This window comes from Orbicella faveolata, unplaced genomic scaffold, assembly GCF_042242905.1.
Source record: "Orbicella faveolata isolate gen_17 unplaced genomic scaffold, um_ofav_v1 contig_35, whole genome shotgun sequence".
In the NCBI taxonomy this organism is placed as follows: Eukaryota; Metazoa; Cnidaria; class Anthozoa; order Scleractinia; family Merulinidae; genus Orbicella; species Orbicella faveolata.
This window is the reverse complement of record NW_028301564.1, coordinates 2055316-2075489: the sequence shown is the minus strand read 5'-3', so window position 1 is coordinate 2075489 and position 20174 is coordinate 2055316. Positions and strand designations below refer to the sequence as shown.

The window sequence follows — 20174 nt, the reverse complement described above, 5'->3', positions numbered from 1 at the left end:
CTGGGTGGGGAGGCTAGGGACCTCGCTTCACAAAACTCAATATTTTTAAAAGTTTTTTTCATCGCTTCGATTTCAGAGCGAATAATAAGCATAAAACCAACCCGATCGGAATGTACTTTTTTGTAGAGTAGGTTTTTTTTTTTTACCAGTTTGAAAAGGGAGTCGATAGCGTCATTCCATTTTGCACCGCGACTCATCGACGAAAAATAAATTTTGAAAATTTGATTTCCGTGAAAAATTTGGAAAAGATAAGAGGTTTGTAATTTTAAAAAGAAAAGAAAAGAAAAAAAAAGAAGAAGAAGAACAAAAAAAAAAAAAAAAAAAAAAAAAGACAGAGTCGAGTTCGACTATCTCGACCGGGCTGTCAGTGAACGTCTATTCACAGGTGCTATCCCACTACTGTTTGACGCGGGAGCTTTTGCCTGCTGTGTTTCCACCCTGGGCTGGTTCGCTCCTCTTTAACCAACCTGGAGAACTCAGACTCCTCTGTGTTCACCATATTGACGCCAAACTTAGCGCGGACACCCGATCTACATAGAACGACCACCCTCAGGAATCCCGCCCTCAAGCCATTCCACGACCCCAGCCTCCAAGTAACTGGATTACAGGCATGCGCCACTACGCCCGGCTGACGAAATACGAACAAATTTAACAGGTCAATCGTAACAAGCCTCGACTGCCCGCCGGAAGTAAAATGGCTTATTTTTAAAGACCAAAATACATCACGATTCCTACAGAAAACTCAACCTAAAAGGAAAGCAACAAATATTTATCTTAGGATTGAGGTTAGATTGAACTACACAAAATGTAATACAAAGCTGGCTGGATATAGTTTGTCACAATATTGGTTTTCGTTCAAACGAAGCATTGTCGGCGGAAGTCGAAAGCTTTTATTGGAAGGAAAGAACAATGGAACGGACCTGTGGAATATGGAAACCGGATGGAACAGTTATATCTTTTTGTCGGTCTCTCTCTCTCTCTGTCTATTCGTTTGCTATTCAGTATCGAAAAAAAATAAATATCGAAATTATTAAGAAGAGACTGCTACACCGAAACATAGAAATCTGAAATCCGTATTTTCATCCATATACTTACATACCCTTGTAGAAGCATCGAGCGTTTTAAAAAAACTCCCACTATTAATTTGTTATTAATACTAATAAAATGAATAGCTGTTGCACCGAGCTGAAATTAGATGCAATTCATTGCTGTACCCTTATTAGAAAAGATGGAAAAGACACGAAAACCAACAATACACGTAACAATTTTTCTTCCACAGAGTCGTGACGCTTTGGAAGGCAGGTGTTTAACATTTACAGACTGCAGACTGCAGACTATATTTGGGTCAAAATAGCGTTCTGGTTAGCCTGAATATCACTCAGGCTGTTTATGGTTAGCTCTCAGTAATGGAAATGGGAACACTTGAGAGTACGATGAGTTGAAAAGTCTGCATTTTGCGGTGTGCAGTCTGCAAATGTCATACACCGTTGGAAGGTACAGGACAACAACGGAAGCGAAGAAATAGTAGCACAGTAGTTTTGACCTACTACGTTTTCAGCCATTTTAGGAGACATTTACTAACTCTTAGCGTTGTATATTATGGGTCAGATCTTATACGTAATCAGGCCCGGGTTGATCGAAAGGTGGATAACACTATCCGCCGGATAAATCACTACCCAGCTGGACAGCGTGGTTTGCTTTGTTAACACTTAACCCCTGGATAGCGATTTATCCGGTGGTCTTCGAACAACTGGGGCCGGGTCTAAAAGAATTGACTAAATCCCCGCGCAGCCAACCTTGCCGCGCAGATTCCCTCAGACTTTGGACAACTTCTTTGGATCCAGATTGAGCGAGTGCCACTAGGAAAAAATACATTCCTTTGAACTAGAAATACTAGATTAGAGCTTTTCCAGAGTCTTTACCGATATGGGTAAAAGGGAGTAATGAAACCATTTTACGTGCAAGATGGAAGAATGTTTTCAATGATAGTCTGAAAAAAAAAACGGAGATCGAAAAATTTCTACTGCAAGAACATGCAACCTTATTGGTGAGAATTTGGCCCTTGTTCATGGTTTGCAGACCCCATTGCTTTATTTAACGAGGACAAAATATGTTTTCTCTCTTTCCGGCGCGACCATTCATTCATTAAATTACTGCATTATCCATTCATTGGAAAGTAAGAACACGTTCGCAGCGCGATTGCGTAGAAATCTCTACAGGAGCTCGAGAATCAAGATTTAACAAACTATTCAACGCAAAGCCTTGGGAAACACACGCCAAGAAATATAAAAAAATAAGAACAACTCAAACATCTCACTTCAAAACTGTTTTAATCTGAAACAACGTTTATTTAAAAACACATTATTCTAAACGGATTCAAAATACTCTGAAAGGTAATAATATATTACACTGCTTTTTTCTATTATGAGAAATAAAATTCTCCCCAGCACTATATAGCAACTCTTAAAATTACTTTTATGAGTATATCATTCTCTCGAAATAAAATAAATTTTGCAAAGCTACGAAGATTCCATTTTTACCTAAACAGACGGAGAAGATTCACTATGTTCCTCACAAAACTATAAAAAATGTCTCGGAAGAGAGGCTAGAGAAGCAAAGCATACGGGAATTGTGTTCAGTTCTTAATTCTCCGATCCTAATACGATTCAAACTTATGTAATGTTTTTGACGCCATCTTGTGAGGGGGGAGGGGGGGAGGGGAGGAGGGGCAGACACGGGAAAAATGTCAGTAAATGTAAAGTAAATGTAAAGAAAAGTTACGAATCTAAAGTCTAACAATTCGCGAAAAATTCGACTCTCGAAACATTTAATACGAACTAAAAACTAAAGATATGAAGTAAGAGAATTCACTGGTCAAATTTGAGTGGTAAAACGTCTATAGAAAAGGTGCAATTCCCACCAGCTCAGCTGTGTTCTACAAATGTGATCGATAAAATCTAATTTTCTTGTGCTGTGGACCTTTATCATGTAAAACCTAAAACCTTCAGCTGAATGTTAATCATCCTCATATTATTGACCATTGAACTTCCCGGCAACTTATCTATTCCCTGACATTTACTGTATCTTTTTTACGTGTTGCCACCCAACTAAGATGGTGCCTGCAACCGTCAAAGCGTCTGTTACAAGTACTAATCAGATCTGGGAAGCGTTAGATATTCAGCGTGGCCTTTCCACGCTGTTTACAGCTTAGACGTCCTTCGCACTTCAGAGCCCCACATCCCTGCTTTCACTTGAGCTCTTCCTGCAAGAGTTCCCTGAGCACAACACCAAATCCACGAGGCGGTTGTGTTTTGCTTTCAAGAATTTCGGGGAGGCGCCTTTGACTATATTGTTGAGTTGAGCAGGATCCTTCTTCACGTCGTACAGCTCCACAAACGCCTAGAGTCAGAGAAAAAATGGAAATAAAACACGGAAGGTTTGCAGGAGGAACGCCCGTGGTGACGAGCAAGGGAAAAAATCCGCCACCAGAGTCTGTGTATATTTCGTACTAGAGTCGTGACAAACTACGGACAGAGACTTGAAAAGTCTTGCAGAAACATGACTAAAATTCATTTTTGCGAACCTCGTAGCCTGAAATGTCAGTCATGTTTCGCCCTCAACCTATTAAATCTCCTAGGGATTAGGCCGAGGACGAAACATGACTGACATTTCACGATACGAAACTCGATAAAGTGTTTTCACATGACGTCACGGCAGGCATGTTGGTATCCGATAACAACGAAACGGCGACTAAGGTGGTCTCCCTGTGGGCGGTTGAACTTTTTCATCTGAAACATTTGAAACACTTTCAAACATTTCATTTTGAACACTTTCATTTGTTCCAATAAATTTGCATGACTGCTGGTCACCTCAGTGAAAACGCTCTATAAAGCCAAGTTTTGAGTGTTAAGGTTTAAGAAATGACGTTTGGCCAATCACTGTCAATCACAACAAACTCAATACGCCAATCAGAATTCGAGGCAGTAAAAGGTAACAGCTGTTACCGGCGCCAACCCGGAAGCGCGGGAAAACCTGCAAGACTTCGCGTTCGCTTTGATTGCTGATGAGTTTTGGCCTTTTGGAAAATACTTAGACAGCTATGCAAAGTTAAAATCCAACTGAAAGAAGCCTTATCAATCATAAAAGATGATGGTGGTACGAAAAGGGCTTCTTAAGTCCACAGAATCAAACTTACCTCTTTGTCAGCGAACTCGCAGTACATCATGTCTTCGGACTGGCTCAGTGAGCGGACACACGAATACGTTTTGTTCCAAGCATCCTCGCAAACACAGTTGGGCCAGCAACACTAAGGAAGAAAAACAGTCATAGGACAAACTCTACACATATAAGCTTGTTTACATCAAACTTTTAACGCGGCGAGTTTGCATTTCAAAAACCTCGGTTCCTTTTAGCGTTTTTGAGAAGCCTATTAACAATGACCCTGTGAAATCATTTTGACTTGTTATGTCTGAGAACGATAAATATAAACAAAACGTGTGTTTAATACCGAGACTCCAGCTGAAAGCTCTGGGCATCCCGCAATCTTTAGGTCACCTTCTCCGTAGTGCTGCACGAGAAAATCTGTGCGCCATTCCACATTCTTCTGAATAAGAACAAAGGCAAATCATTATTGTTAAAATGCAACAGGGTGTTACTGTAAAATAAGCTTGGTCGTGATAAACGGCAATAACTTTAAGGTCCTTTATATAACTATCGGAAATACACAAAGTTACGTTATAGGTGCAACGGGACAATGCCTTTCAGTAAACCTAGCTATGACTTGACATATTTACCTCTTTCTGGCTCTTTTGAAAATCTGCCCTCGAGAAACGAAAAAGTAAGGAAAAAAGGTAATCAACGTCACTATAGAAGTATACAATGCAAGTTCTTCCACTCGGAGACCTAATTTAAAAATAGTAATTCCACAAGTCATTGAATTAACGGCCTTGTCAGAATAACTTATAAGGACTGAACTACGTACCAAAAGAGGTAGAATTGACCGACCATCCATGGACTCAGGTGCTTTTCCACCAGCTAACTCCACAATTGTTGGTTCTATGTCAATATTGAGAATAGTGCTCTAAAAATGACAAAAAAGAAAACTCAAAAACGTAAAAAAACCCTGCTGCAGTGTCTTAAGTGGGTTGAGCCCTCTAAATGCCTAACAAGAACACTAAATTCTAGATGTTCCAGTTTGAATTTCTTGTGGACAAGAAACTCTCACCTGAGAGGTTTTATTTGCCATCACTCCAGGACCTCTGATCATAAAAGGCACACGGACATCAAACTCATACAGCTGGCGTTTGTCTTGTGGGAGGGAAAACTGACCTGCAGAAACAGAGGAAATAAACAAGGCCAATGACCTACAAGAATATTATATAAAACCAAGACTGTCTACAAGCCTCTGCACATAAGTTATTTCACGAAAAGAATTAGGTAGGTGATGGATGATTTACTATATCATAAAAACTGTGACCTATGTTAGTTTGAGTTCTACTATAGAAGTTCTACTAAGTTCTCAAAACCAATACTGAAAGAAATTTTCGACAATTATGGGGAGAATAATATCTTGCATTTGAATATACCACACAGATTAATAGTGCTTTTCATGCATTCTGATTGGTTAATTTGGAGGTAAAAAGCACTATTCACCTCCAAGCAGAGATTTTGAAATTTCCAACCATCAGGAACAAAGTTTGTTTGTTTGTTCTGCTGGTTGTTTAGCTTGTGTCAGTGAAATTGACACCAATATTCACCTCCACTTGACTGCATTATTTTTAATAATTTATTCTAGGCATGCACTGCATGCAGAATTTTATATTATCAATGGAGTTGGATGGCTCCTGAGTACCAACACTTTACTCTCACTGGTTTCTCTAGTGTGAAGCAAATATGAGTATTGCTACTCTCCTGAGTGGGGATGCTAGTTCATGGCTAGTTACCTCCCCCTCCTTAACATGCTGTTTCAGCTACCAGTTTGATGGGATTTATACTTTTGTGATCCCAGGAAGCTGGTCAAATCTGGATCACTTAATCCAAAGCTGAACACATTAACTAATTAAGGCCACCATACTTTCCAACAAAACTTCAACAACAAATTGATATGTACCCATTCTGTAACACACTCTCTAACACAATGTTTAAATTGGGCAAGCATTGGTCACAGTTACCTAAATGAAATCCATTATCTGAAGAAAATATGATGTATGTGTTTTCCAAGTGTTTTCCATTGGCCAACGCCAGGGCGACGTCTTCAACAAGATCATCCACTGACAGCAGTGTCCGCCATCTTAAAGAAACAAATTATATGGATTTTGTTAGCTGATAAGTACTGTAGTTTTTTCCTGGAGAGTTTGGGCTTCGAGGTTTCGGTTCCTCGTTGACAAAAACCTCGGCACTCTCCATCATAGAGATAGTGTACAGTAGCCAAAATATGCCCCTTTCGAAAATGAGCAACAAGCTTAAAAATATCCAGTCGTGAAAACGGTTCTTGCTCGAATTATTATCCACGGTTTTCAGTTCAGTTCGCATAAGGGCTTCAGATAATGTGGCTCGAAAGGAAGACGTGTTTGTAAACCGTTGACACTCGCAGACATGTCGTGAAACTAAACCTTTCCCACGTCCGGGATCGCCATGTTTCTTGGTCGTGATAATATGATATGTCCCAGGAGGATTGCGTTGCGTCATGAAACAAATCTGTCACTCGCTGGGTGGGGAGGCTAGGGACCTCGCTTCACAACTCGAACTCAATATTTTTAAAATTTTATTTCGTCGTTTCGATTTCAAAGCGAATAATAAGCATAAAACCAACCCGATCGGAATTTACTTTTTGTGGAGTAGGTTTCTTTCCCACCAGTTTTAATAGGGTGCCGATAGCGTCATTCCATTTTGCACCAGGACGCATCGACGAAAAATAAATTTTGAAAATTTTTTTTCTGCGAAACTCTGTTTTCTCTTTTTTTAAGGTCAAATTTGGAATAGCTAAGTTATATGTAGTTGAAAAAAGAAAAGAAAAGAAAAGAAAAAAGAAAAAGAAAGAAAACAGAATCGAGTTCAACTGTCTCGAATGGGCTGTGAATGACCGTCTATTCACGGGTGCTATCCCACTACTGTTTGACGCGGGAGCTTTTGCCTGCTGTGTTTCCACCCTGGGCCGGTTCGCTCCTCTTTAACCAACCTGGAGAACTCAGACTCCTCTGTGTTCACCATATTGACGCCAAACTTAGCGCGGACACCCGATCTACATAGAACGACCACCCTCAGGAATCCCGCCCTCAAGCCATTCCACGACCCCAGCCTCCAAGTAACTGGATTACAGGCATGCGCCACTACGCCCGGCTGACGAAATACGAACAAATTTAACAGGTCAATCGTAACAAGCCTCGACTGCCCGCCGGAAGTAAAATGGCTTATTTTTAAAGACCAAAATACATCACGATTCCTACAGAAAACTCAACCTAAAAGGAAAGCAACAAATATTTATCTTAGGATTGAGGTTAGATTGAACTACACAAAATGTAATACAAAGCTGGCTGGATATAGTTTGTCACAATATTGGTTTTCGTTCAAACGAAGCATTGTCGGCGGAAGTCGAAAGCTTTTATTGGAAGGAAAGAACAATGGAACGGACCTGTGGAATATGGAAACCGGATGGAACAGTTATATCTTTTTGTTGGTTTCTCTCTCTCTCTCTATTCGTTTGCTATTCAGTTTCGAAAACAATAAACATCGAAATTATTAAGAAGAGACTGCTACACCGCCACATAGAAATCTGAAATCCGTATTTTCATCCTTATACTTACACACCCTTATAGAAGCATCGAGCGGTTTGAAAAAACTCCCACTATTAATTTGTTATTAATACTAATAAAATGAATAGCTGTTGCACCGAGCTGAAATTAGATGCAATTCATTGCTGTACCCTTATTAGAAAAATGGAAAAGACACGAAAACCAACAATACACGTAACAATTTTTCTTCCACAGAGTCGTGACGCTTTGGAAGGCAGGTGTATCACATTTACAGACTGCAGACTGCAGACTACATTCGGGCCAAAATAGCGTTCTGGTTAGCCTGAATATCACTCAGGTTAGCCTGTTTATGGTTAGCTCTCAGTAATGGAAGTAGGAATACTTGAGAATACGATGAGTTGAAAAGTCTGCATTCTGCGGTCTACAGTCTGCAAATGTCATACACCGTTGGAAGGTACAGGACAACAATGGAAGCGAAGAAATAGTAGCACAGTAGTTTTGACCTACTACGTTTTCAGCCATTTTAGGAGACATTTACTAACTCTTAGCGTTGTATATTATGGGTCAGATCTTATACGTAATCAGGCCCGGGTTGATCGAAAGGTGGATAACACTATCCACCGGATAAATCACTATCCAGTGGATAGCGTGGTTTGCTTTGTTAACACTTATCCTCCGGATAGCGATTTATCCAGTGGTCTTCGCACAACTAGGGCCGGGTCTAAAAGAATTGACTGAGACCCCGCGCAGCCAACCTTGTTCCTAGGGCCCTGACCTTAGGAACGAGGTTGCCGCGCAGATTCCCTCAGACTTTGGACAACTGCTTTGGATCCAGATTGAGCGAGTGCCACTAGGAAAAAATACATTCTTTTGAACTAAGAGTACTAGATCAGAGCTTTTCCAGGGTCTCTACCGTTATGGGTTAAAAGGAAGTAACGAAGCTATTTTTCTTGAGAGATGGAAGAATGTTTTCAATGATAGTCTAAAAAAAAATAACGGAGGTCGAAAAATTTCTGCTGCAAGAACATGCAACCTTATTGGCGAGGAAGGATTTGACCCTTGTTCATGGTTTGCAAACCCCATTGCTTTATTTAACGAGGGCAAAATATTTTTTCTCTCTCTCTAGCGCGGCCATTCATTCATTAAATTACTGCATTATCCATTCTTTGGAAAGTAAGAACACGTTCGCAGCGCGATTGCGTAGAAATCTCTACAGGAGCTCGAGAATCAAGATTTAACAAACTATTCAACGCGAAGCCTTGGTAAACACACGCCAAGAAATATAAAAAAATAAGAACAACTCAAACATCTCACTTCAAAACTGTTTTAATCTGAAACAACGTTTATTTAAAAACACATTATTCTAAACGGATTCAAAATACTCTGAAAGGTAATAATAATATATTTCACTGCTTTTTTCTATTACTAGAAATAAAATTCTCCCCAGCACTATATAGCTCTTAAAAGCACTATATAACTCTTAAAATGCACATTTATGAGTATATTATTCTGTCGAAATAAAATAAATTTTGCAAAGCTACGAAGATTTCATTTTTACCTAAACAGACGGAGAAGATTCACTATGTTCCTCACAAAACTATAAAGAAATGTCTTGGAAGAGAGGCTAGAGAAGCAAAGCATACGGGAATTGTGCTCAGTTCTTAATCCTCGGATCCTAATACGATTCAAACTTATGTAATGTTTTTGACGCCATCTTGTGAGGGGGGAGGGGGGGAGGGGGGGAGGGGAGGAGGGGCAGACACGGGAAAAATGTCAGTAAATGTAAAGTAAATGTAAAGAAAAGTTACGAATCTAAAGTCTAACAATTCGCGAAAAATTCGACTTTCGAAACATTTAATACGAACTAAAAACTAAAGATATGAAGTAAGAGAATTCACTGGTCAAATTTGAGTGGTAAAACGTCTATAGAAAAGGTGCAATTCCCACCAGCTCAGCTGTGTTCTACAAATGTGATCGATAAAATCTAATTTTCTTGTGCTGTGGACCTTTATCATGTAAAACTTAAAACCTTCAGCTGAATGTTAATCATCCTCATATTATTGACCATTGAACTTCCCGGCAACTTATCTATTCCCTGACATTTACTGTATCATTTTTACGTGTTCGCCACCCAACTAAGATGGTGCCTGCAACCGTGAAAGCGTCTGTTACAAGCACTAATCAGATCTGGGAAGTGTTAGATATTCAGCGTGGCATTTCCACGCTGTTTATAGCTTAGACGTCCTTCGCACTTCAGAGCCCCACATCCCTGCTTTCACTTGAGCTCTTCCTGCAAGAGTTCCCTGAGCACAACACCAAATCCACGAGGCGGTTGTGTTTTGCTTTCAAGAATTTCGGGGAGGCGCCTTTGACTATATTGTTGAGTTGAGCAGGATCCTTCTTCACGTCGTACAGCTCCACAAACGCCTAGAGTCAGAGAAAAAATGGAAATAAAACACGGAAGGTTTGCAGGAGGAACGCCCGTGGTGACGAGCAAGGGAAAAAATCCGCCACCAGAGTCTGTGTATATTTCGTACTAGAGTCGTGACAAACTACGGACAGAGACTTGAAAAGTCTTGCAGAAACATGACTAAAATTCATTTTTGCGAACCTCGTAGCCTGAAATGTCAGTCATGTTTCGCCCTCAACCTATTAAATCTCCTAGGGATTAGGCCGAGGACGAAACATGACTGACATTTCACGATACGAAACTCGATAAAGTGTTTTCACATGACGTCACGGCAGGCATGTTGGTATCCGATAACAACGAAACGGCGACTAAGGTGGTCTCCCTGTGGGCGGTTGAACTTTTTCATCTGAAACATTTGAAACACTTTCAAACATTTCATTTTGAACACTTTCATTTGTTCCAATAAATTTGCATGACTGCTGGTCACCTCAGTGAAAACGCTCTATAAAGCCAAGTTTTGAGTGTTAAGGTTTAAGAAATGACGTTTGGCCAATCACTGTCAATCACAACAAACTCAATACGCCAATCAGAATTCGAGGCAGTAAAAGGTAACAGCTGTTACCGGCGCCAACCCGGAAGCGCGGGAAAACCTGCAAGACTTCGCGTTCGCTTTGATTGCTGATGAGTTTTGGCCTTTTGGAAAATACTTAGACAGCTATGCAAAGTTAAAATCCAACTGAAAGAAGCCTTATCAATCATAAAAGATGATGGTGGTACGAAAAGGGCTTCTTAAGTCCACAGAATCAAACTTACCTCTTTGTCAGCGAACTCGCAGTACATCATGTCTTCGGACTGGCTCAGTGAGCGGACACACGAATACGTGTTGTTCCAAGCATCCTCGCAAACACAGTTGGGCCAGCAACACTAAGGAAGAAAAACAGTCATAGGACAAACTCTACACATATAAGCTTGTTTACATCAAACTTTTAACGCGGCAAGTTTGCATTTCAAAAACCTCGGTTCTTTTTAGCGTTTTTGAGAAGCCTATTAACAATGACCCTGTGAAATCATTTTGACTGGTTATGTCTGAGAACGATAAATATAAACAAAATGTGTGTTTAATACCGAGACTCCAGCTGAAAGCTCTGGGCATCCCGCAATCTTTAGGTCACCTTCTCCGTAGTGCTGCACGAGAAAATCTGTGCGCCATTCCACATTCTTCTGAATAAGAACAAAGGCAAATCATTGTTAAAATGCAACAGGGTTTTACTGTGAAATAAGCTTGGTCGTGATAAACGGCAATAACTTTAAGGTCCTTTATATAACTATCGGAAATACACAAAGTTACGTTACAGGTGCAACGGGACAATGCCTTTCAGTAAACCTAGCTATGACTTGACATATTTACCTCTTTCTGGCTCTTTTGAAAATCTGCTTTCTAGAAACGAAAAAGTAAGAAAAAAAGGTAATCAACGTCACTATAGAAGTATACAGTGCAAGTTCTTCCACTCGGAGACCTAATTTAAAAATAGTAATTCCACAAGTCATTGAATTAACGGCCTTGTCAGAATAACTTATAAGGACTGAACTACGTACCAAAAGAGGTAGAATTGACCGACCATCCATGGACTCAGGTGCTTTTCCACCAGCTAACTCCACAATTGTTGGTGCTATGTCAATATTGAGAATAGGGCTCTAAAAATGACAAAAAAGAAAACTCAAAAACTTAAAAAAACCCTGCTGCAGTGTCTTAAGTGGGTTGAGCCCTCTAAATGCCTAACAAGAACACTAAATTCTAGATGTTCCAGTTTGAATTTCTTCTGGACAAGAAACTCTCACCTGAGAGGTTTTATTTGCCATCACTCCAGGACCTCTGATCATAAAAGGCACACGGACATCAAACTCATACAGCTGGCGTTTGTCTTGTGGAAGGGAAAACTGACCTGCAGAAACAGAGGAAATAAACAAGGCCAATGACCTACAAGAATAATATATAAAACCAAGACTGTCTACAAGCCTCTGCACATAAGTTACGTAATTAAAAGAGTTAGGTAGGTGATGGATGATTTATCTGGAAAACTGTGACCTATGTAAGTCTAAGTTCTAAGTTCTACTAAGTTCTTAAAACTAATACTGAAAGAAATTTACAGCAATATGTGTGGAGAATAATATCTTGCATTAGAATATGCCACAAAAGTGAATGGTGCTTTTCATGCATTCTGATTGGTTAATTCAAAGATGATTAGCAAACTGCTATTGTCACTATTTACCTCTGAGCAGAGATTTTGAAATTTCCAACAATCAGAAGCAAAATAATAGTTTGTTCTGCTAGTTATTCAGCTTCTGTCAGTGAATTTAGTGGTGGATATTTTTTTATAAAGCTGCATTTTGACTTGGTAAATTATCCACCACAGTGACTATTCATCTTCATTTCACTGCATTATGCTTAGTAATTTACTATAGGCATGTACTGCATGTAGAATGTTATATTATCAATGGAGTTGGATGGCTCCTGAGTACCAACACTTTACTCTCACTGGTTTCTCTAGTGTGAAGCAAATATGAGTATTGCTACTCTCCTGAGTGGGGATGCTAGTTTATGGCTAGTTAGCTCCTTGCCTTAACATGTTGTTTCTTGGGATTTATTCTTTTGTGATCCCAGAAAGCTGGTCAAATCTGGATAACTTGATCCAAAGCTCAACATATTAACCACTCCGCCCACCAAAACAACAAAACAACAAAAGAACAAAGCAACAACAGTAATGCACCCATTCCATGACACACTCTCTAACACAATGGTTCGATTGGGCAAACATTGGTCACAGTTACCTAAATGAAATCCATTATCTGAAGAGAATATGATGTGTGTGTTTTCCAAGTGTTTTCCATTAGCCAACGCCATGATGACGTCTTCAACAAGATCATCCACTGACAACAGTGTCCGCCATCTTAAAAAAACGAATTATATGAAGTTTGTTAGCTGATAAGGACTGTTATTTTAACTATAGAGTAAAGTATTGAATGATTACTTTTAAAAAATGTTCCAAACCTGTCCCGGAAGAAATTATCCAAAGAAGTGATAGATGATTCCTTCATAGGATGTGGAGTATTTCTGATGAGCCAGTGCTTTGACTGAGGATAAAAAATAAAATAAATGTATACACATTAATTACCCTGGCATCTAGGTCTCCAGCGCATGCAGAAGACTCTGTGGCTTTCATTTTCCGTGCAAATTGCAGATGAAAATATGAGGGAATGACATTTTACATATCCCTAGTGAGATTGTAAATCTGTTTCAGATTGTACCTAGATTATAGTGGAGGGATATGTGGTAGATCAGTGAATAACTCATCATCACAGCGGAAGAACAATGTGAACAAACACAAAGAAGGGAGTAGCATTTTTTCCCTCCTGTCTGCTTGTTTTCCTCTTACAGAATCTGACTAGCCTGGAAAAAGTCAATCTGATTTGAATCTCTAGTAAATATTAATTTTATTGATCTTGATTCATATATAAACTGGTTGGCTGAGATGAAGAAGAGAACAGTTTGAGGGTTTAATTGAAACAACAGAGACTTAATTAACAACACTCACAGATCCACCGGCTGTATTGAAGCTGGGAGTCCTCGGCGCCTTACTGGTATTGAAGTTTTCCTTGTACTGAGGTGCAGGGGTGAATGGGTCATGGCATGCAGGGGTGGCAACCATCATAAAGAATGGAGGCGATGCTTCTGACTGTTCCTTTATAAAATTTACAGCGTGACTTTTCTACAAAATGAAAAACAACAACAGTGGTTGAGATAAATAAATAAATAAATAAATAAATAAATAAATAAATAAATACATAAAAATTAATGGTGGTACATCGAACAGAGAGGTTCTTTGCTGATCAAATTGCAGTTTAAGCATGTTTATTTTTGTGGAGAACCTGGAGAAAAGACCCTTGAGCAAGGCAACAAACTCAACCCATTTTTGATACCAGGTGCAGGATTCTAACCCAGGCCACATTAGTAACAGTAAAAATAAAAAGAGAGAAAAAGATGTTGTTAATAAAGACATTATTTTTTCTCCAGCTTCGCAGCAGTCCTGAATCTTAAATCCTTGAATCTGATTGGCTAATCACATGTGCTCCAGTGGTCTAGATTTTCCCATCCAGACCCCAGGTACAAACTGCTCAAAATTTCCAATTTTGGAAACTTTTCAAGCTCTTTGTTACACCACAAAACAATGTAAAATTGAAATATTCAACAAATTCTGCAAAAAGTATAGCTCTATGTACCCAAAATGTCAAACGCACATGTACACCTGACTTGAACTGAATGGCTTTAATCAAAATTCAACACAAAAGTTATTTTCAAAGCAATACCGTAGAGTATTACTAGCTGGCCTTGGTCGGTCTGTATTGGTAAAAACTGTGCCCTTGGTCTTGAGTATTCAAGACCTCGACACAGTTTTTTTCCAATACAGACCTCCCAGCCAGCAAATAACATATATTTATACTAAGCACCATCTCAGCTGTACTCACCAAAATATCTGTCAGATAGTCAGTGCTGTAATTGTGTCCATGTTTCTCTGGCTTGCCATTTGCTGATAAGGTGTAGTTATAATATCTAGAGTTACCCACTAATCCAAGCCACTCATCCCAGCCTGGGGGAACATGTTCAGGACCGCCCACTGATCGGCTACCATACTGATTTAAGTACTTTCCCCCGAAGAATGTCCTGTAACCAAGATCTTTCAGGTAAGTGCTGACAGAATGTTTCTCTGGTCCTGCTTGCCAACCTGGACTTGAACATCCACCTGATATGGAGTTATTTTTGGCATGATGGTTATGTACGTACTGGCCAGTTAAAATGCTTGATCGGCTTGGACAGCACAAAGGACTTGTAACAAACTAAAGCCAAAAAATAAATGAGATGAGTAAATATGTACATAAATAAGACTATTCATTTTTAGTATATATCTACTAGCATTCTATCATGAATGCTGTTTTCTGATTGGCTCTGCTACTCACTATCTATTCTGTTATAGATAGTGAGTAATGTTAAGCAGAGTGCAGTTGTTAACACAATGACCGTGCTTCTTTGCATTTTCAAAGTGTCTTCAAAGAGGATTAAAATCAAAACTATGATGGTTAAGCCAATGAAAACTCTTGAATTACATGAAAACCATGAAACAATCTACAAACCAACAACACACCACAGCTGTTCCTACATCACACAACATACTGTGCCAAAATTGCTTCCACTTACCATGTTATCAAATTTGATTCCATGTTGCCCAATAAGTTCATCTGTTTTCTTCATGGGACTCTGATTTTGAACATTGAAAAGAAACTTTATATCAACGAAATGTGTTTATGTTTTGTCAAGCTGTAACTTCAAAAACTACCTTCTGCTAAGCACATATAAACATCTGCCTTTTTAACCTTTTTACAATTGTAAATTTAGTTAGCATCGGGCAAGCAAAGAGCCACCCTGTGGATATACTGCCCGAAATGTCATTATTATTATTATTATTATTATTATTATTATTATTATCTGCATTAATTAATTCTGATAGTGAATTTACACTTAAAATGGATCATGTATCCTTAAAAGGCATCCGCAGATGAGTGTCAATCGATACACTCAATGGACATCTTGATTGGTGCTCAATCAGTACTTGATTGACATCACGACTGATACTTAGTCTACACTAGATCAACACTTGATCGACAGTCTGTTGATAGTCGGCCGAGTGTCTACTGGCTTTTATCCATCAATTGAAAATTAGTTGAATGTCGCCTGACTGTCAACCGAGATGTTGATCGAGTGCCAATTGAGTGTTGTTCGAGTGTCGATCGAGGCCTCGATCGAGGGTATCAGTTGAGGATATTGATTGACATTCAACCGCAGATGCCTTTAGTACACATGATCCCTTTAATTTCAGTAGCTGAGCAAACAAATGGGCACTCCACATCATTCATTCCACATCAAACAAAACTATGCCTGCAGGGGTATCTAGAGATCTCTATAATTTTCTTTTATAACTTAGTCTGACACGATGGAGAAAGGTGAAACCTCTGAGAAATGCAAGAATTTGGTTCTAGAAACCATAATATTACTGAGCTTTAGAAGTTTCTTTTTGTTTGGACACAATTATATATCTTGATGCATGGTGCACTAGAAGTCGACGAAACACGTGACAAAATCTTCTCTATTTTTGCACGAAGCAGCTTCGTCCACCATAAGATGACATTAACTTGAATCATATATGCCTAAAGGAAGAAGAAAATATATATTCTTGCTATAAGCAGTTAAGCTTTAGAATTAAAATGGCTTACAAGTCCTCCAAGCACAACATCCTGGTCATCTGTCAGGATAAACACGATATTTGGAGGCTTGTCGGCGGCGCTAGAAACAGCTATCGAACAGCAAGAATACAATGCTAGAAACAATGTGAAATGCCTGTGTTGGCGAAGCATTTTGTTGTACCAAAAGGTTCAGAAACCGTGTGTTATGGATACTGGAATTTCTCGTCATGTGAATGTCCCGTGTGAGGTTGTCTTTGCGGGGGACTGAGAGGGATTGTAGTCACGCAACGATTTTGTGACAACCTGTCGTGACTTGGCGTGACTACAAAAATCCGCGGGGAGGGCGCAAAAAGAAAAATACTACTGACAGAGGTTTCTATTTACCGACGCACCTATCTCACAAAACAACAAAGTAATCGTACATGAGCCTGGTATGATTACGACATGTTTGCTATAACATTTCATAAATTTCTTTTTTTTTAGGAAAGCTGATCGCTGGTATTTGACGTGGTCGAATGAGCCACGGTGGGGGGGGGGGGGGGATAGGGGGGGAGATGGGGTGGTGGTTTTACAAGCCGAGGCTTTACAGGAGAAAACCAGGCGTGAACGAGAACTGAATTGCCGGTTTTCGTGTAACGTTATCATTTTCCAAAATTACAAAAAAAAAAGCGAAATCCTTCTTAAGTTTTAGTTTCATCAAATCCAAGACCCTCTAAGAACTTAACGTTTTACAACTGGATAGTTCCTGCGATAGAAGAAGTATTTTAATTTTAATTTTCAATGTAGCCGCCATTAATTTTTAGAATATACTAAGGCCGTGGATTACCTGTAAACTAGCTGATTAGCGAAGCCTAACTCGACGTTTAAATAAAGTATCGTATCGTATCGTATCGTATCTGATGGGCACCAACATGGCGTCTCCATACAAAGCTCTATAAATTTGGGTCAAAACTTCTCCAAATAACGTGCGAATGGAAAACCGAAGTTTAATTTCTGAAACGGTTTCAGTTTAAAGCTTAGAAAGGTGATTAACAATTGGCAAAAAGAAAAAAAGAAAGGAAAGAAAAAAAGAAAAAAATAATTTTGACGACGAAAAATAAAATTTGATTTCTGTGAAAAATTTGGAAAAGATAAGAGATTTGTAATTTTAAAAAGAAAAGAAAAGAGAAAAAGAAGAAGAAGAACAAAAACAAAAACAAAAAAACAAAAAAAACAAAAAACAAAAACAAAAACAGAGTCGAGTTCGACTATTTCGACCGGGCTGAGAGTGACGAACTATTCACAAGTGCTATCCCACTACTGTTTGACGCGGGAGCTTTTGCCTGCTGTGTTTCCACCCTGGGCCGGTTCGTCCCTCTTTAACCAACCTGGAGAACTCAGACTCCTCTGTGTTCACCATATTGACGCCAAACTTAGCGCGGACACCCGATCTACATAGAACGACCACCCTCAGGAATCCCGCCCTCAAGCCATTCAACGACCCCAGCCTCCAAGTAACTGGATTACAGGCGTGCGCCACTACGCCCGGCTGACGAAATACGAACAAATTTAACAGGTCAATCGTAACAAGCCTCGACTGCCCGCCGGAAGTAAAATGGCTTATTCTTAAAGACCAAAATACATCACGATTTCTGCTGAAAACTCAAATTTAAGGAAAGAAACACGTAATTAGTGAATTTGAAGTTATATTGAACGCTAAACGTGTTGATTACACAATGTTGGTTGGATACAATTTGTCACAGTTTGGCTTTCGTTCGATTGCGCGTGCGCGAAGCCATATTGTCGGCGGAAGTTGAAGGATTTTTATTTGAACCAAAACAAGTGAAACGGACTTGTGAAACTCGGATCAAGCACCGAGCGTTTTCAAGAATTTCATTTTTATAACTATTAATAACTGAACAGCTGTTACACCGAGCTAAATTTAGATGCAGTTCATCAGCTCTTCTTTTATAAGAAAAAAAAAAAAATGGAAAGAAACAAAAACCCGAACAACTTCACTTTCACGGGTGTAAGCAAATCAGGCGTAATTAATATGCGATAGGAGATCAGATTTGTTGATCCGGAACACATTACTTGTTGTACATTTTCCCTTGGACGTTAAATTTTCGGACACTTTGCTGAAGCATATAGCATAAAAAAGTGCACGCCTACAAAACACGCATAAGAGTGAAACGAAATCCGTAAAAATGATTTCTGCGACTTTTTTGTGATGTTTAGACCGTAGAAAAAATTTTTCGAACTGAACTGAGTGGTGCTATTTCTAGATTGCTACGATACGTCATGTAAAAATCACCCTCATCTACACTATGGATGCTTGTACAGTCTGTGAACAAGCACACTTCTGGGATATTTCGAGAAATAAATAGCAGATTTGGACGTTGTCGTCATTTGACTACAACTACCAGAATTCCTTTCGTTTTTTCTTTATTATTTAAATTTTTAAGCCCCAGTAGGGTTTAAATAACAATTGCTCTAATTAGCACAAGAAACAGAAAAAGTGAAGGATTCTGGTAGTTGTAGTCAAATGACGTCATCATGCAAATCGCCTATTGCCGAAAGCCGAGCGATTTGATTTCAGGGGATTCGTAACCAGACCACGCTCGGCTTGCTTCGTTCGTTGGACCTCTTAAGGGAGTCTGTTAAGATTGCTTTCAGTCATTACTGTGGCCCTATGTTTGCCATCCATGAGTCGCAAAGCAGATTTTGTGTTTCAGTAGCGTAAGGTTTATTGTGTTTCCTCGTCAGGCTTACAAGGTTTTACCAGCGAAGTCGGCTTAAGTTCCATTCATATTTACGTCAGCAAACCATTATTTAAAACTAGCAAAATCAAACATCTTTGTTGTTGGTATAAACTGGGTGATTTTCAGCTGTTCGAGTCGCCCAAAACAAGCGAATTCATAATCATATCTCGGTTTGTTTACTTGTGCAAAAATACCATCGAAAGACTTGTTAATCTTGAATGATGATGGTGGAACGAAAAGAGCTTATTAATTTCGACAAACGATTAAACATCGCGTTACCACACATCACAAAGTCAAGCTTACCTCTTCGTCAGCGAACTCGCAGTACATCATGTCTTCGGACTGGCTCAGTGAGCGGACACACGAATACGTGTTGCAATTCTTAAGCAAGAAAAACATTCATAAGCCTGCAGTGACTGGCCTGGAAAAAGTTAGCCTGCGAAGAGGCTCCCGGCGAGGCAAGAAAAAAATTCGGCGAGAGAAGCGAGCGGGGCGGAAAGGTAGAGCCTGTGGACCATCCCTCCGGTGGACATTCTGTTGATGCCACCGTTCCATGATACCAGAATCTGGTATCATGATCTCATTGGTTAAATCGCTGATTGTTGACAGCTTTGGGATGAATATTTGACAGATCTTGACCACGGCTTGTAAATCTGGATAATTTTTGCCGAGACCGAGAAAGATGGCGTCTGTGTGCAAAAGTACAGTTTACAAACGTGGAACTTAGGTAGCTTTGAGAAATTCATTGCAACATTTTTCCATATCTATGGTTTCAACCTTGAGCAGAACCTGGTTTCTGGTGTCCAATTGTTAGGTGGTTTAAAACTAGTTGGTGTGGAACATTGATCAAGTCAATCCTCCGACTTCTTCAAAGGTTGCTTGTTATTAATATACAGCAAAGGAAAGCCGCGAAGGAAAAGTTACTCTCTCTGAAATCGACACCTTATTATCTGTAAAAATATTTGGCCACTCTAATTA

General features: G+C 39.4%; 2 protein-coding genes and 3 non-coding genes across 6 annotated transcripts; all 5 read right to left on the bottom strand.

The window, feature by feature from the left end:
- Positions 1–331: 331 nt before the first annotated feature.
- LOC149102626 (signal recognition particle RNA) lies at positions 332–629 on the bottom strand. Its single transcript, XR_016202260.1, has one exon.
- A 1682-nt stretch (positions 630–2311) lies between these two features.
- Positions 2312–6658, bottom strand: LOC149102625 (N-acetylglucosamine-6-sulfatase-like). Its single transcript, XM_089272700.1, has 6 exons — positions 6171–6658; positions 5225–5328; positions 4982–5080; positions 4508–4603; positions 4196–4306; positions 2312–3399 (listed from the first exon to the last, which is right to left on the bottom strand). The coding sequence occupies exons 2-6, from the start codon at positions 5264–5266 to the stop codon at positions 3226–3228; spliced, it is 522 nt and encodes a 173-aa protein (XP_089128826.1). The 5' UTR covers positions 5267–5328; positions 6171–6658; the 3' UTR covers positions 2312–3225.
- A 383-nt stretch (positions 6659–7041) lies between these two features.
- Positions 7042–7339, bottom strand: LOC149102624 (signal recognition particle RNA). Its single transcript, XR_016202257.1, has one exon.
- A 1720-nt stretch (positions 7340–9059) lies between these two features.
- On the bottom strand, positions 9060–16716 carry LOC110048449 (N-acetylglucosamine-6-sulfatase-like). Of its 2 annotated transcripts, XM_020754247.2 has the most exons (12): positions 16486–16716; positions 15413–15472; positions 14686–15054; positions 13755–13928; positions 13211–13293; positions 12991–13109; positions 12001–12104; positions 11758–11856; positions 11570–11599; positions 11287–11382; positions 10975–11085; positions 9060–10178 (listed from the first exon to the last, which is right to left on the bottom strand). In XM_020754247.2, exons 1-12 carry the CDS (start codon positions 16624–16626, stop codon positions 10005–10007), a joined length of 1560 nt encoding a protein of 519 aa, XP_020609906.1. In that variant the 5' UTR covers positions 16627–16716; the 3' UTR covers positions 9060–10004. The 2 variants fall into 2 exon arrangements, with proteins under 2 accessions (XP_020609906.1, XP_089128825.1); XM_089272699.1 differs by lacking the exon at positions 11570–11599.
- A 970-nt stretch (positions 16717–17686) lies between these two features.
- LOC149102623 (signal recognition particle RNA) lies at positions 17687–17984 on the bottom strand. Its single transcript, XR_016202261.1, has one exon.
- Positions 17985–20174: the final 2190 nt, after the last annotated feature.

Coding starts and splice junctions, on each gene's coding strand:
- LOC149102625 (XM_089272700.1), bottom strand. CDS start 5,266: ATGATCAGAGGTCCTGGAGTGATGGCAAATAAAACCTCTCAG. Junction 4,307..4,507: donor AGCTTTCAGCTGGAGTCTCG/GTATTAAACACA, acceptor TTTCTTCCTTAG/TGTTGCTGGCCCAACTGTGT. Junction 3,400..4,195: donor GCGAGTTCGCTGACAAAGAG/GTAAGTTTGATT, acceptor CTCTGACTCTAG/GCGTTTGTGGAGCTGTACGA.
- LOC110048449 (XM_020754247.2), bottom strand. CDS start 16,626: ATGCTTCGCCAACACAGGCATTTCACATTGTTTCTAGCATTGTATTCT. Junction 11,857..12,000: donor TGGCAAATAAAACCTCTCAG/GTGAGAGTTTCT, acceptor TGTCATTTTTAG/AGCCCTATTCTCAATATTGA. Junction 11,600..11,757: donor GGTCAATTCTACCTCTTTTG/GTACGTAGTTCA, acceptor TTTCGTTTCTAG/AAAGCAGATTTTCAAAAGAG.